General features: G+C 38.2%; 1 protein-coding gene across 4 annotated transcripts in view; it reads right to left on the bottom strand.

Annotated features, from left to right (window-relative positions):
- PHIP (pleckstrin homology domain interacting protein) overlaps positions 1–16,256 on the bottom strand; it is a 105,877-nt gene that overhangs the window by 77,455 nt on the left and 12,166 nt on the right. For all 4 annotated transcript variants that reach the window (XR_007888920.1, XM_051613752.1, XM_051613755.1 and 1 more), the window contains exons 7-9: positions 8,344–8,504; positions 1,567–1,788; positions 856–956 (exon numbers count right to left, since the gene is read on the bottom strand). Coding sequence is in view for 3 of the 4 variants with exons in the window: in XM_051613752.1 (XP_051469712.1) it covers positions 856–956; positions 1,567–1,788; positions 8,344–8,504 (484 nt within the window). In the remaining variant the exon portion in view is untranslated. The remainder of the gene's footprint in view (positions 1–855; positions 957–1,566; positions 1,789–8,343; positions 8,505–16,256) is intronic.

Genomic DNA, 16,256 nt, shown 5'->3' with positions numbered 1-16,256 from the left:
AAAATACTTAAGGTCCAGTAACTAGAGAAGTGGCAAACCTACTACAAGCCCTGCATAACCTTGGCATGCTGCAAGAGATTCTAACAGAAAATACAAAAATTACAAGCAAATGGAACCAACCTACTAGGAGAATACCTCTGTAAGAACACATCCCATCCCCAATGCTAAAGTATTAGTGATTGCTACAACTATTTCAAACTTTGAGCTACAGGTGTTTCGTGATAAAGGAAAAGAAGGAGCAAAAAGCATTTGAAAGCCACTGAACAAGTTAAACTTAAAAAACCCTATCTCTATTTGAGGATCCTGACATTTTTTATATTTTACGCTTTGAAGGCTGAAACTTCAGACTCAGCTTCAGCCATCAATACACAGCTGCCCAAGAATGCTGCCTCCTACCATCCTACAGTAATGAGCAACTATGAAAAGGTAACAGACACAGGAACAATACCACATCCTAATTTATCACTAGGGACATTATCTCCTCCTAAAAAAAGAAAAAAATCTGCATTTTCAAGTATAAATTGCAATAATTTTATCAGCATAATTTTCATTTCATTTGGGATTAAGAGCTCCAGTTTTGACATTAAAAAATCATTAGACATTTTTTTACTAAATTAACTGAGATAGAGCAAAACTGGGTATAGTTACTTGCTTCACTCCACAAAATCCTCAACAGTATTTACATTATCAACTTAGTCCTTAAAAGTAAGCAAGTTACATCAGAAATAGATCACACTCAATCACACAGTGAACCAGCCAATGACAAGTTTTGCTTTAGTCAAATATTTCTCCAACATTTGTACAACATTCTTAATTACAAACAAAGAAATAGCAACAAATAAAATAGCAACTAACTTTATTTTAAGGGTGCCAGCATCCCACAGCCAAAAGCATATTGTTCCATCTGCCCCGGTTGAAGATAAGTATCTCTTTGAGCCACTGCAGAGTGGAGAGAACTGGAGGAAGTAAGGGAAGAAAAAAGAAAAGGTCTCCTGTTAATCTGCTCCAGATGTGCTAGTAAGTTTCTCAGGTCAGTGAATTCTCACCAAAAATTGTATGTATCAAACCATACTTAAGTGAAAAAACCACCCCAATAAATTGTAATGAACACCCATGGTTTTTGGAGTCACTCACTTCCTTCAGAAAAAACCTTCTGGGTTACCTGCCAAGGCACTCTGGCCTGGGTTCTCCCTCTTCATAACACAAGTTGTACAACAGCATGCAACTCTAAACAGAAACAAACCAAACTATTCAGCAGTAACTGCAGTTTTTACTCAGTGTACTTGTGCTCATCATAGCAGTCTGCAAAGGAATGACACTTCAAACCAGCACAGCCCACATATCTCATGCATTTTTTCTGAACAAGGATTGTATCTGGCATTTTTCAAGGGTCAGGCATTTTGACAATAAACACATCATTTCACAATATGTATCATAGAAATTCCTTCTCATTTCACAGCATAGTTGCCAGGCACACATTTTTACTACATGGAACAGTCTTGGGTGGTACCTTTTTCAGTCAAATGCATTTTATCACTTAGGTGAGTTCAGAAAACTAAAACCTACCTGCAATGATGTTATAGAGGCACTGTGGCCCTGCAGAACTGCTAAGGGTGCACATGTTCGAAGGCACCAAACTCTGATCATTTTATCACAGCTCCCAGCAGCTATCATGGTGTTTTCATAGTTCACTGCCATGTCAGATATTTCAGCTGCATGCCCTCTCAGGGTAGCCAACAACCTTCCATCATCTGTTGCCCAGATTTTCACAAGGCAATCATCTGATCCCTGGAAATAAGGTAAAAATAATTTCAACCACACCATTAGCTGTTTTGGTGTTACAATTGACTAACACCATAAACTAAATAACAGAACTGATGGCATTTGATAAATATTCCCCTGCTACTTTTAAGAGTTTTCCACACAGCATTTAAAACACAACATTAGGTTACATTAATTCTCAACAATATAGACTTAGCCTGATGCATTTATAATACAGATCATAAATCCTAAGGCAAATTGGATTTATGCACTTAAAATGCAAAAAAGAATTATGAATTGCTATAGTGTTTGTAATTTTGCATTATATCCACTCATGTTCCTTATCTTACTAGCTTAATCTTCATGCCCTACCAATCTTAGTAGTATACTTACCACAGTAATAATAAGATAAAGAGGCTGTATGAACAGCTATTCCATTATTAAGCTGAAGTATGATAAATCTACTTTGATATTCACAGTAACAAATACTGAAATGACCACTCTTCTCACAAACTTCAGAGACTTCTTCCACTTACTCACATTTAATTTACATTTTGCTGATCTTCACACATCACTGTAACAGCTTCTTGCCTATGTGCAGCAAATTCAAGGTCCTAGCAAAAATTTCAGAACTCAGCTGTTCATTTTTCATTGCATTCTTGCACCTCCTTGAACGCCTGAGTATCCCCGCATCTCACTCAATGACATTTGAATATTGCACAGAGACACTGATGGAGATTTGTCGTATATCCTTCCTTCATTCGCTTAGGGGCAAATACTATCACCCACTTTTTACAACAAAAGGTACTCATGGTACAGGGACCAACAGTTGAGGGAAATGGGAGTTGTCTAGACTTGAAAATAGGAGCCTTAGGGAGAGACATTATCATTCTCTACAGCCACCTGAAGGGAGGCTGATGAAAGGTGGGTATTGGTCTGTTCTTCCAAGGAACAAGCAATTGGACAAGAGGAAAAGGCCTCAAGTTGTGCCAGGGAAGGTTTAGATTGGGTATTAGGAAAAAAATATTCACTGAAAGGTTTGTCAAACACTGGAACAAGCTGCCTAGGGAATAGGTTGAATCACCATTCCTCAAGGTATTCAAAAGACATGTAGATATGGTGCTTAGGGACATGGTTTAGTGGTGGACTTGGCAGTGCTAGGTTAACAATTGATCACAAAGGTCTTCTCCAACCAATAGTATAATTTTAAGATTTTTAGAAGACTGGTAAGTATTTGGTGAATGTAAACATCTAAGAACCGAAAGTCTCAAAAATATTTAGAGGCTACTGATACTTTTTTCAATATTACAGATTTTGTAAACAGGTAAATTACATTTATTTTCCTTATTTAGTACACTCTTTAGCCTACATTCACATAACTACAGAAATCCCACACTGTCATGGGTCAATTTAGCTACTCTTCTGGATAGCCCAGTACCAGGATACTCAACATGAAAGTTCTCATGGACACAGCCACTAAGTGAGAAGAAGAGCTATCCCACTGAAGAGCCAGGCAAATGCTCCAAGAAATTATTTCAGAATGGAAGCCAGATACATCCTGCAGTTATTGAAATGCCCAGAAGGATTTGGAAAGTTAGGGAGGGTTGCCTTTTTTACATGAACACTGACTAGCTTACTTATATTAATGCTGATGAACAGACAATTTCTTTCCCCTTATTTCCTTAATTTTTATGTAGTTACTACATTAAAAAAAAAAAAATCGGTTCTCTACTTTAAAAGGTAGCTAAATTTTACTCAGTACATTATCAAATTCAAAACTAGTACCTGAGAGGAGAGGAATTGCACACGTGCAGTTACCCAACTTTTAAACACCCAGCCTCACCTGTAGTAATACCCTGCAAACCAGGCAACTTCCTCAGGCTTACTTTTTGTTTCGAGGAAAGAAGATTCAAGGACCTCTTTAATTTACAGGTGTTTAACTAAGCTTAAATGCAGTTGTCAGCATTAATGCTTATGAAAAGGCTGGAAATCTCACTCATACTGAATACTGTGACAGAGACACACGGTGTTATTTGTTAAAAGGAAAGAATAAAAGGGTAAATTATTAGCTCAGACACAGAAAGCTTTTGACAATCATAATACACACAGGCTAATTTCACTTATAGCTTGATTTATTCACTAAGTTGCTGAGAAGCTGAAGAGAAGGGAAAAATAGGGGAAGAAAGCTGGTAAACAATCTCAGTAATGCACATTTCCAAATCAATTCCAATGAACAAGTTAACACAAACAATTCCAATGAACAAGTTACCACAGAACTAGCAAACCTGCTGTTTAGAGCTTTACAAGCAATTTAGAGAAAAAAGACCTCCATTTTTCTCTAAACTCTACTTATAAAGTTCTAAGCAGATTCAGTTTTAATCCCTTAAAACAAACATAAAAGCACTCAGAATCAGGGTTTTTTTCCCCATACTACTCAATTAGTTTCCTTAACTGTTCCTGTGTTTCTAGATTCAAATTTGCACTTCTATATCTAAACCTTCAAAAAGTTCCAAACTCTACACCTACAAGATGAAATTACTATCTGAAAAATATAAGCTCGTTCTGTTCAACTGTTATGATGCAAGACTTAAGAGTATGAAGAAGCTTGTGTATTCTTCAAGAAAGCATAGCTGCCACCAAAAAAAAACACCCCACGAAGCAGAGGAGAAAAAAAGGGGCACACAAGCATGTGTGCAAAACTGATGCTGACAAACAGCCTGACTTCACAAAAGGATGACCTGACAGGAGGGAATCCCAAACCTCCAAAATACTATATTGGGTAGAAATCACTCACATGTGGATTAATCTCTTTCTCAAAGCAGTACATGCCTGAGAAGAGAACCAAGCCTTTAGTATTAATTGATCATAGCCTAAAAATCTCAAACCACTGGTGCCATTTTTCTTGGAGCTGCATAAATATTAAAAAACCCCACTGTCTACAAAACTAGACATCTTACATAAAACATGCTTCAGCAGTTTTCACATTGTACAGATCAATATTATTAATAAACTACTGAGTTTACAGTATGCTTACAGCCTGCAATTTTACTGGATGAGCAAACAAACAAAGACAACAAATAAACCAAACCCAGCATTATGAGTCTCCTAAAACACTGCTTGTAGAATACAAGTGATTGAGAGCAACCTGCACATAGACAACTTAAAGATGTAAAACAGTCAGCAAGAAAAGCTACTTCTGGGACCTAATACCATCTGGAGGATCCCCAGAGGTCTATTTAATAACAACAAACCAAAGAAATATGATCAGCATAAAACCAGCCTTGTTCCTACCAGCTGCACATAGTATAGCTATAGAGGCACATGTTGTACATCCCCATTGCAGAGAAAAATTAAGACACTGTTAACAGGTCTCTACAAGAAAAAAAGAGGGGGAAAAAAAAAAAGAAAAAATATTAAGGTAGAAGTGTAAATTATTAGCATCTTGGCAAGATAACAGTATTAGAGTTCAAATAAATTAATGAGATTCTGTCTGAACTAAACAGGACAACTGACAACTCAAAATACTGTTGCAGTTTTATTAGCAAGGGCATTGGCTTACACCACAGCTCATATATTCAAGGTTACGTCTGCAACTGTTACAATTTATGTGACTATTAAAAGCATTTGTCAAAAGTGAATCCTAGAATAAGTTCAGCACCAAGAGAGAACTGATGACAGCATTTCCAAGGTATGGAGTAAAACTGGTTTCATTTCCTACCATTACAGAGACTTGTGGCTGAAATGAAACTGCCAGAAAACATACAAATTAATCTTGGGTTGGAAACCTTGCACAGACTATCACACAACGGTGTTTACTATTCCCTAGAAAAAGTATTTCAGAGGAGACAGGAACAAAAGGCCGGGGGAAAGGAGATGGCCATCCTTCTTTACAGTCAGAAAGTTAAGTAGTGCAGGAAGCAGAAAAGAAAACATGTTTCTATTAGGCTGCAAGGGTTCTGCATGTCACACATTTCAAGAGATCCAGAATACACAGTCTCAGAAATAATTAATTTTTTTTCAGTGATGGCTGACAGATTTTCAGCTGTGTCTTTGCACATAAAGAGGATGCTTTAATTGCAGTTAATTAAAAACAAAACCCCTAAATTACCAAGACAACACAGTCAGTGTATTATTTTTTCTATATTCAGAAAAAAAATAAACAGGTAAGAGGTTGATCTCTAGAAATCTCCTGTGAAACATGTAAAAGAATGTAAATAGAAAGTCGCTGCATGACCTACTAGCTAGTAGGAAAACTGCATAATATCCTGTTTTGCCTTTAGGCAAACTTAAGAGCATCTTCCTAGCAAAGACAAAATCTCCCAGAAGAGTATGACTCAAAAATGTGCTGAGAACAATTTCTTTTCTTTTTAATTTGAAACACAACATAAACAGAACTTGAATTTAGAGGCATTCTATCCTTCAGAGGTCAGGAAGAAAATGAAACAGTTATCATTCATCTACTACAACCAATTATAAATCTAAAACAACCTCTTACCCAGCTAATGTCACACTGAATACTGGACGTTGCAGAGTAATAACGTAAAGCAAGAATGATTCCCTACTGATACATACAAATTTATATGCTTGCAACAGAAGTGTGGAATGAAATTTGCCTTACTTTATATTATAAATTCCTATTTCTAGTTACTACACTGGAGACTTCAGAAATTGTAATGGTGCAGATTGAAAAGAACTGGCATTATTTCATTATACGCACACAATTACAACAAGACAGTTCATGATTGTTTATTCAATGACTACATCACAATTGCTACAGCAATTTGCATTTTACTGGAATGCAGAAAGCAGCCCTTTAAGTTTTCCATTTGTCAACAACCACTTAAACATCTACACAAAAAACCACTGGATTTACCTGAGAGCACTAAGCCAAGAAGTTATGCCCCAGGCCCTCCAAAATTAAAATGCACCAGCCACAATTAATTTCTATGGACACTTTATCTAACTTTAGATTGAAATAATGATATAAACTGGGACCTTTTTCAAGCCATCATACCAGGACCCCAGTATATCTGTCACCATAGGACTGCCAGCAAAGCTTTGGGGTTGCAGAAGCAATATTGCTCCCTCCCATTTTATTTCAGGTTCTCCTACTTTTCTTTTGGAAATCAATAGCTGTTACAGTCAAGGGAATTCTCTCTTTAATCACTTTTAAATCAGACTGGAAAATGCAAGGGAATGTGCAACAAGAAACGATGACTGCAGAGGCATTCACAGGAATTTTAATACATCCCTGGCAGACTAAAGATTTGAGGAAAATGGGAAAGTTTTAGGAAAATGAAGAATCAAGAGACCTTAACGAGTTTTATGCACTGCATCTAGGAAGCAGAAACAGAAGCCTTTGTTTAGAGGTGAACAGGGTGAGTGTGGTTTTTTACACTTGCACACATAAAAATCTCTAATCCATTCTGCCATGTCACATGGCACCCACAACAGAGTGCCCTTTTCCTGATAGGTTAATCATACATAAACTACAGGAGATAAGAATTTAATGGCTGACTGGTGAGGGACTTAGCTTGGCAATGAAAAATAAATAGAAAGAAAGTCTCTGCTATGTGTGAAGCAACAAATGAAAGAACACACAGAAGTCTGTTTAACACACTAAGTGTCCGATCCCTGCAACCACAAATCCCTGTACACAACAAAGCAAGGTGTATTTGGGTAAAAGGGCAAATTATATTTACAATAATTTTAGAAGTTAGAACAGCAATGCATAAAGTAGGAGAACTGAACTGTATTTCCACCCTCGTTGCCAAGTTTCTGCCATGAGGTTAGAAAGGACACAATCAAGCTCCTGGATCCACAAAGTTACCAGTTACATCCAGTGTTTGTGGAAAGGCAGTAATAATAAAAGCAGCCAAAGTGTAGCAGACTGGCATGAAATGGTTATTTATGAGATCTTTGGCTCTACAAAAATTGACTGCTTACCAAGAAATCCAAATTGCAGTGACACCTATCTGATTTTGTAATTCCCATTCCTCAGGAAACTTGAAATTTCAGTACTCATTTCAGACATCCTTTTCATAATTATTTAAAAAAACCCACAAAACTAACAACAACAAAAAAAAACAGCAAAAAAATAAAAAAGGAAATAGTTACAAACTAGGCAATAGTTACTGTTAAACTTAGCAATCATGCTTTACATTTAACAAAAGTCACAGAAACGAGTCAAAATAATCTTATTACATATTGATTATCCTCTGACTTTCCAACCAAATTTGGTGGTGGTGATTCACTCTTTTACGTATGTTTTTGCTAGAGAAAACAAGTCCAGAAGAAAGAACCTATAAAGAGCAATTCCTTTCCACAGAAAATAACCTGAATTTTCTGACTGAACTACACAGATCAGGCAACACCACCACATCTAGCTTTAAGACATGCCTGCCAGACCTATTTTAACATGCAAATTGGCACAGCTATTAAAAAGCGTATTTGGAAGTAACAGCAGTAAAACATTTATCTGCTCTTCATACACAACATCAGCACATTTACTTTTTGGAAACAATTAGGTGGCATGCTATTAGTACTTTTAAAATAATAAATAAATAAAGAGTTTGCACTTACAGTAAATATTCGCCTGCCGGTCCGATCAAAAGTTACACAGTATACAGAAGATAAGTGTCCTAAAATTCGTTTGTGCATCTTCATATGTTGGTAGACTGCAGTAGGAACAAGGCGTTCCAGTCTGTATTTCCCATTCAGCTTTCTTGAAAACAGCGTATCCACTATTGAATGGGGAAAGAAAGAAGAGACAGCATTTATATTAGGTTCCTAAACTATAAGAGTTTTCAAGAAGGGTAAATTTATTTCAACACTATACTCCTTGCTGTATGAACAGCTTACTAGGGTATCTCATTTTGCCATAGTTAGGGAAAGATACATACAAAAGCAACATATGATACAAACATGCAAAAAAGTACCAAACTGCAAGGTAGAGGATAAAGATGCAACACAATTTTCAACTTTAAGTGCCCAAACATATGCTTCCCACTTGGAAAATTCAGGACTGAGGCAGGTTCCAGGGAGGAGTAACCTCCCTCAAATTTCACAAGCATAAGAACTTTCACAGAACTGTAGATGGGTAAACATTCAAATCTTCTCCAAGGCAACTTGGTTTTTTTAGGTCTACATAATCAAACATTTATCCATTACTTGCAAGACAATGGATTTTTTTTTTTAAGAATATTGCCACCCAATACCATTAAACAAACAAACAAAATAAAACTAAAAATTGCATATAAATGTACCAAAACCTTGCAGAACATTTTTATTTTTACTAACAACCTTGTTCAAAGGGCTTGGGATTCTTTTTCAAGTTTAAGAGCTAAGAAGGTTCAGAAGCAGGAATGTACTTGTTCTAACAAAATGGAAACCTTCAACCAAGAACTTCAGTAAAGACAATAAAGTTCCATGTTATGATTAATGTTTATGCATCCATGTAAACAGCTCCCTGTATGATCATCATTAGGCCAAAAAAACTGCAATAGTGATCCACTCTGTATTCCAGAGAACTGTGATAAAGCACGTAACATATTCGTATCTCCAGCTTCTGAATTCATGAAAAGTAAAAAAAAAATAAAATGCCCAACAATGTCCACAGTACTACACACACAAATTTGAGATCTATCAGTACAAAGAGGCAGTTGATACTTTTATCACTACTCTGGTTAGGCATTTTTTGTATGTGACCATTACTACATTTCTACTAGTGAACTGAGCCCGACCAGGGCAGGGGTCTGGGCACCAATCACATTCACTCCCTACCATCAATGGTGAAACAGCTATAAACTTCTCACATTGCTTGGTTTCGGCCCAGACCAACTGGTTCATGAATCAGCTCAGGTCAAACTACATTAAATATGCAAACTTGATGCAAAATACCAATGTTGTCCAAGACTCAAGGAAGTTCTCCTAGTTGGAGAAGGGACAGTTAACTGTGGCACTTGTCTATGCTCCACCACTGCCTTAAGTCTCCACTATATCCTCTTCACCCTCTCCTCATACAAGAAGATGCAGCAGCATTCGCTTCATGACAAAGCTTTTCCTTGCCAACAGTCTACTCTGGAACAGCAGGAGAGCAAGATCAGCTCAGTCACAAGATAAATCTACTTTCTATTTCTGACAAATCATCTTACATTTAACAAAAAGGCAAAAAAAAAAAATAAAAAAAAATCACCAAACCTAAATAAATACCTACACAGAGTAAGGAAGGTCTCTGTCACAACAATATAGTGAACTTACACAATAATCTCAGCCTACTCATAAGTCATCTTTTGTTTTCTTAATATAAGATGGAAACAGTTCTTGAAAATCAGCTTCTAGCAATGCCTTCAAATGCAACCATAGCCCACAGAGGGTAAAAAAGCTTAACTAGAAGGTTAATTTGAAAATATGTTTTGTTCATAAATCAGAACTGTAAGCACTCTTCAGAATAAGACAACCAATTATTTCATATAGGCTTGTAATTTCATCTTGATTTCAGTAAAGCATTTGACACTGTCTCCCACAGCATCCTTGTAGATAAACTGAGGAACTGTGCTCTTGATGATCAGGTGGTGAGACAGATCATGAACTGGTTGAAAGTAAGATGTCAGAGAGTTGTGGTCAATGGGACAAAATCTAGTTGGAGGTCTGTGACTAGCGGAGTCCCTCAGGGGTCAGTACTAGGACCAGTACTGTTTGATATTTTCATCAATGACCTGGATGAGGGAACAGAGTCTGCCCTCAGCAAGTTTGCTGATGACACTAAACTGGGAGTAGTTGACACACCAGAAGGCTGTGTTGCCATTCAAGAAGACCTGGACAGACTGGAGAGTTAGGGAGGGAGAAACTTGATGAAATTCAACAAGGGCAAGTGTAGAGTCTTGCATCTGGGGAAGAACAACCCCAGGTACCAGTACAGGTTGGGGACTGACCTGCTGGAGAGCAGTGTCGGAAAAAGGAACTGGGGCATCCTGGTGGACAGAAGGATGACCATGACCCAGCAATGTGCCCTTGTGGCCAAGAAGGCCAATGGCATCCTGGGGTGCGTTAGAAAGGGTGTGGTTAGTAGGTCAAGAGAGGTTCTCCTCCCCCTCTATTCTGCATTGGTGAGGCCGCATCTGGAGTATTGTGTCCAGTTCTGGGCCCCTCAGTTCAAGAAGGACAGAGAACTGCTGGAAAGAGTCCAGCGCAGAGCCACAAAGATGATTAAGGGAGGAGAACATCTCCCTTCTGAGGAAAAGGCGAGGGAGTTGGGTCTCTTTAGCTTGGAGAAGAGGAGACTGAGGGGCAACCTCATCAATGTTTACAAATATGTTAAGGGCGATTGTCAGGACAATGGAGCCAGGCTTTCTTCAGTGATGTCCAGTGATAGGACAAGGGGCAATGGGTGCAAACTGGAACATAGGAGGTTCCACGTAAACATCAGAAAAAACTACTGTGAGAGTGACAGAGCACTGGAACAGGCTGCCCAGGGAGGTTGTGGAGTCTCCTTCGCTGGAGACATTCAAAACCTGCCTGGACAAGTTTCTGGGTGACCCTGCTCTGGCAGGGAGGTTGGACTAGATGATCTTTCGTGGTCCCTTCCAGCTCCTAAGATTCTGTGATTTTTAATATACATCTAAACTTATGAAAAACTTTTTTGAAGTACCTGAGATAAATTTCAAGTTTGATTTTGGGTGAGGTTTTTTGTTTGTTTTTTTAATTACTAAAGAAGATTAACAGAACCTAAGCCAGTATTTCTTATGATTCTTACTGACATGAACCGGCAACAGGCAACTTGCTAATATCCCTGGGAAACTCAAGAGGTGAAACACCCTTTGTTTAATAACGACTAACACATTGGAGAAAATAAAAGGCAATGCTCTGATACTGGAAACAAGTATTGGTGGGAGCAAGTTCCAGCATAGCACCTCTCCTCATTGGTTCCTTTATCACCTGCAGAAGGAAGTTACCATCAACACATTCCAGAACCTCTGGGATTGTTTATGCCCTGCTGTGTTGTCCTTCCCAACAGATACTGTGGTGTCTGAAGTCTCCAATAAGGACCAGAGCTTGTGAAGATGAGGCTACTCCTGTCTGTCTATAAAGGGCCTCATCTGCTCAGTCTTCCTGGCTGGGTTGCCTGTGGCAGACCCCCACTATAACATCCCCTGTCCCTGCCCTCCCTTTGATCCTGACCCATAAGAGCTCCATCAGCTCTCCATCCATCCCAAGGCAGACCTCCATGCACTCCAGCTGGCCACTAAAGAAGAGGGAAACACTCCCTCATCTACCTTGCCTGTCCTTCCTAAAGAGCCTGTATCCTTCCATTCCAACACTCCAGGCATAGGAGTTTCTTTGAGAAAGGGCACATTGTAGACCCAATGCCTGCTACGTTCAGCAACAGAACAGCCAACTGATTTTCTACAAAGCTGTTTTCCAGCCAGTCAGCCCCCAGTATCCACTGACACATAAGGTTATTCCTTTCCAGGGGCAGGACTTCTGCATTTCCCTTAGTGGAACTTCACTAAATTCCTGTAGACCCATTTCTCTAGCCTGTTGAGGGATCCTCCTGGATGGCAGCACGGACCAATACAATGCATGGACTTCAATGCAATCCCACTTACTTTCACTATATATTTCTTCAGTTTGTCTTTTACTAAAAGTATTGTAAGACTTCTATAGCTCATTTAGTTTTGCTTAACATGAAGTCATTCACTTTAACATAATTAACTTTAGCCTTGAATAAACACATGTAACAAGATGTTACTTTTACACAGATCCTTTTAACACAAGGTGGTCTTTTTTTTTTTTCCTTTAATTAACAGAATAATACACAAAGTACTCTTAGGTCAGCTTTTAGACCTAAAGTATGTATTTCTAAAACAGGTATCTATACCACTTTCAGAACCTTATATTCTCTTTGCAGCCAAAACAGCAGCAGCATTTAATACAAAAAACTGTGAGAAAAGTGAAAAACACCTCAGAACTTCTCTTGAGGTGTTCAGTAAGATCACAAAATACTGTTTTTAAAAGGCAGATGTATTCACTGGTCAGGAAAAACATTCTTTGTTGTCTGGGGTGAACAGCCAGCCTCATTCAGGTCTTCAACACATGAGTAACCAGCTTCCCCACATCTTTGAACTCAGAGCTTTCAAAGCTCTATGCTTCAGATCTGTGCTTTTTCAGCAGTTCCTGAAAATTACTGAAATAAAAGTTAATTTTCTGTTTCTGCATCCAAGAAGATGGGACCTTTAACAAAACAAAGTAGCATATGACACAGCTCTTTTAGTTCTTCATTAAACACTTCAACTTTTAGTAAGAGATGTTGCACAAGTGACAGCAACTGAACAAATATTATTCTGACTTCAAGTTTTGTTTCTCTTTATGATGTTCTACAGATATTCTGCAGTTTCTAGAGAGGTACAGATGCATTTTAATGTTATATAAACAAGGCACCTGGCACAATGTACACAAAAATTTAATTCTGAAGAATCACAGAACCACAGAATCTTAGGGGTTGGAAAAGACTTCTGAAGATCACCTAGTCCAGCCCCCCTGCCAGAGCAGGTTCACTTAGAGCAGGTTGCACAGGATGGCATCCAGGAGGGTTTTGAACATCTCCAGAGACTGACTCCACAGACAGTGACTCCACAACTGCTTTGGGCAGCTTTTTTCAGTGCTCTGCCACCCTCAAAGTAAACAAGTTCCTCCTCATGTTCAGACAGAACTTCCTATGTTGAAGTTTGTGTGACATTACCTCTTGTCCTGACACTGGACACCACTGAAAAACACCACTGACTGGCCCAATTCTCCAGACACCCACCAAGTATTTATAAGCATTGGTAAGATCCCCCCAGTCTTCTCCAGACTAAAAAGACCCAAGGCTCTCTTATGAGGAAAGGCTGAGGGATGTTCTATCCCATCACCATCATAATCACACTGGTTTCCCAGGCTAGGAAATGAATGAGTATTTCTGTATGCTCAATGAAATGTAAATTAAGTTTTCCTAGACAAGAGGGAAAGACTTGAGTATCTTTTCTGTTCCTCAACAGTTAGTGAATTCTCCACCTGAAATACATACAGCCTGAAGAATAACAGGTTCTAATTTTATTTCATTTTTTTGTTAAGCAAATACATGAAATACAGCATTCCAAGGGGAAATGAAGAAGTTATTTAAGGAAAGAGAACAAAATTTTCTAGTTCAGTTAATAAAAGAAGTGTCATTCCAGTTCAGGAATTCATTGAGAAGATCAGACTTGAACAGAATAAACCAAAACAAAATGCTTTAACGCACAGCTCTGAACCAGACATCCAAAAAATCCAAATACACTTCACAGTTAAAAACATTCAGTTACCAGCACTTATCCAATGTTTGGAAAAGGAAATTATTGGCAATTTAAAAAGTGGTATGTTGAAATAACTGTAATTTTGCAAATTTTCAGTGCACTGCAAAAGGTTCAACAAAAATAGTATTTATTTAGAAAGCCTAATTTATTCTTCCCTGAAATAGCCTGGAAGTTATTTATCTTAACATTTAAATCCACTACCACAGCAACTCCACAACTTTCTTTGAACTCCAGCTGACATGGGTTTCATACAACGGTCTCTCTTCAGTAACTATATAACATGGAACAAGCTACAGGACAATGCAAAACAGTCCTCTTCCACTCTCGTTTCTCCAACATGTTCTGAATCATAGAATCATAGAATCATAGGGGCTGGAAGGGACCTCGAAAGATCATCTAGTCCAACCCCGCCGCCAGAGCAGGGTCACCTAGAGTACATCACACAGGAAGGCGTCCAGGCGGGTTTTGAATGTCTCCAGAGAAGGAGACTCCACAACCTCTCTGGGCAGCCTGTTCCAGTATATTCCCAAGAAAAGGACAAGGTAAGGCAACCACCAAAAAAAACGTGAGCTACTAAAAAGCTCAGTCCTCCAGTCACCTTGTAGGAATAGCTGCTAATCTAGCTCAAGATCTTCCAAGTCTACAATCTTCAAGACAAGGCACAGACACTCATTATGGGAATTATTCCACTCAGCGACAACCTTTTCTCCCCCACATCCAATGCACAACATAAAACCAACTCTCTACGTGACTACCAAAACAGCAGCTCTAAGCATTACCATATTGAATGGATGCAGGTGATATAAGAGGTTTAAGTGAACAACCTCTGACCAATACACGTACTAGCTGAGGAAGTTCTAAAAACTTAGTTCTAAACACCCAGCAAAACCATGCTCTCTTCCTATATTCCAAGCACCTACAGAAATACGATGGAAAGCATGCAACTTGTGCTTTAAAATCAAAGTGCTACCAGGACACCAAATACTTTGCCATCTGACCAAGTCAAAATTGGCTGTGCTCAACCTAAGAGCTCCTCAGCTGTAGAATGCTTCTGCTGTGAAGGGAGAGCTACAATTCTCTGGGTAAAGTGTAATGGTGTGCATTTTGAGATTTGATTTTGAGTTGCTTCAACATTACAAATAATACAAATAGCCCAAATTAGGTTTTCCCAATTACATTATATATATAAATAAAACAGATCTTTCTCAATTCACGGAAAAATTGCAGGCTACCAATAGCCTTCAAAATGAATTTGGAGATTGAAAAAAAAGGAAAAATAGAAAACATGGAAATGGAAAAGAGCAAGTTACCGCAATAAGTATGCCTTTGTTCTGAAAAGCACCTGGCTATGTATTTGTACATTGTTACTCAACAGCTCCTGCAATGTATCATCAGTCTTCTCTTTTTTGCCAAGACAAAATCCCTTGTTTTGCAACAGCAGCTGCACCTGATCAGGAACTAACCCACTGGACATTCTCATCCAACACTGCACAACTCTCTGCAACTACCATTTTACTATAAACCACTGCTGTTTTGAAATCATCCACACTGTTATCAATCTTCCCACCTGGACATCAGCAGAGAAAAATGACAAAACAAGTAATTTTGCACATTTGCCTACCAATGACAAACAAAAAATGGTGCTCCTTAAAAGAATATCCTAAAAATACCACATCTTGATAATTCTAGCAATTAAAAAAAGTATTATCTTCTTGTTAAGAGGTTGACAGTTAATGAGCATGTTTTCGTGACAATATGAGAGTTCAAAAATAATAACTAAAAAACAAAAACAATACCCCTGACCTCCAGCTTCTCAGTTTTTCAATGGTACAGACAGCACACACATTATTCCATGATATAGCTGAGCAAACTAAAGCACAGCTACAAAATTACTGAATAGACCAGAGGCCAGAAAGAATACTTTTGACGAGACACTCAAATCTTTCCAAAGAAAGCTATTATAAATTGACATAACTTATTCTCCCTAACAATGGGTGCAGGTCATGCTGTCCTGTTTTAAGCTGTTCTACAGTACTAATTATTTATTTACCAACAGCTTTATTACATCTTTAATAAGAAGGGGTTTATTTGTATGTATCGACTGTTTAAGTTTATTTTATTTAATTTCATACTTCAAAGACAAAATTAGCTTCAGAGCAGAACTTG

Source organism: Apus apus, chromosome 3 (genome assembly GCF_020740795.1).
Source record: "Apus apus isolate bApuApu2 chromosome 3, bApuApu2.pri.cur, whole genome shotgun sequence".
Lineage (NCBI taxonomy): Eukaryota > Metazoa > Chordata > Aves > Apodiformes > Apodidae > Apus > Apus apus.
The sequence above is the reverse complement of the archived record's forward strand: the minus strand, read 5'-3'. Positions and strand labels throughout refer to the sequence as shown.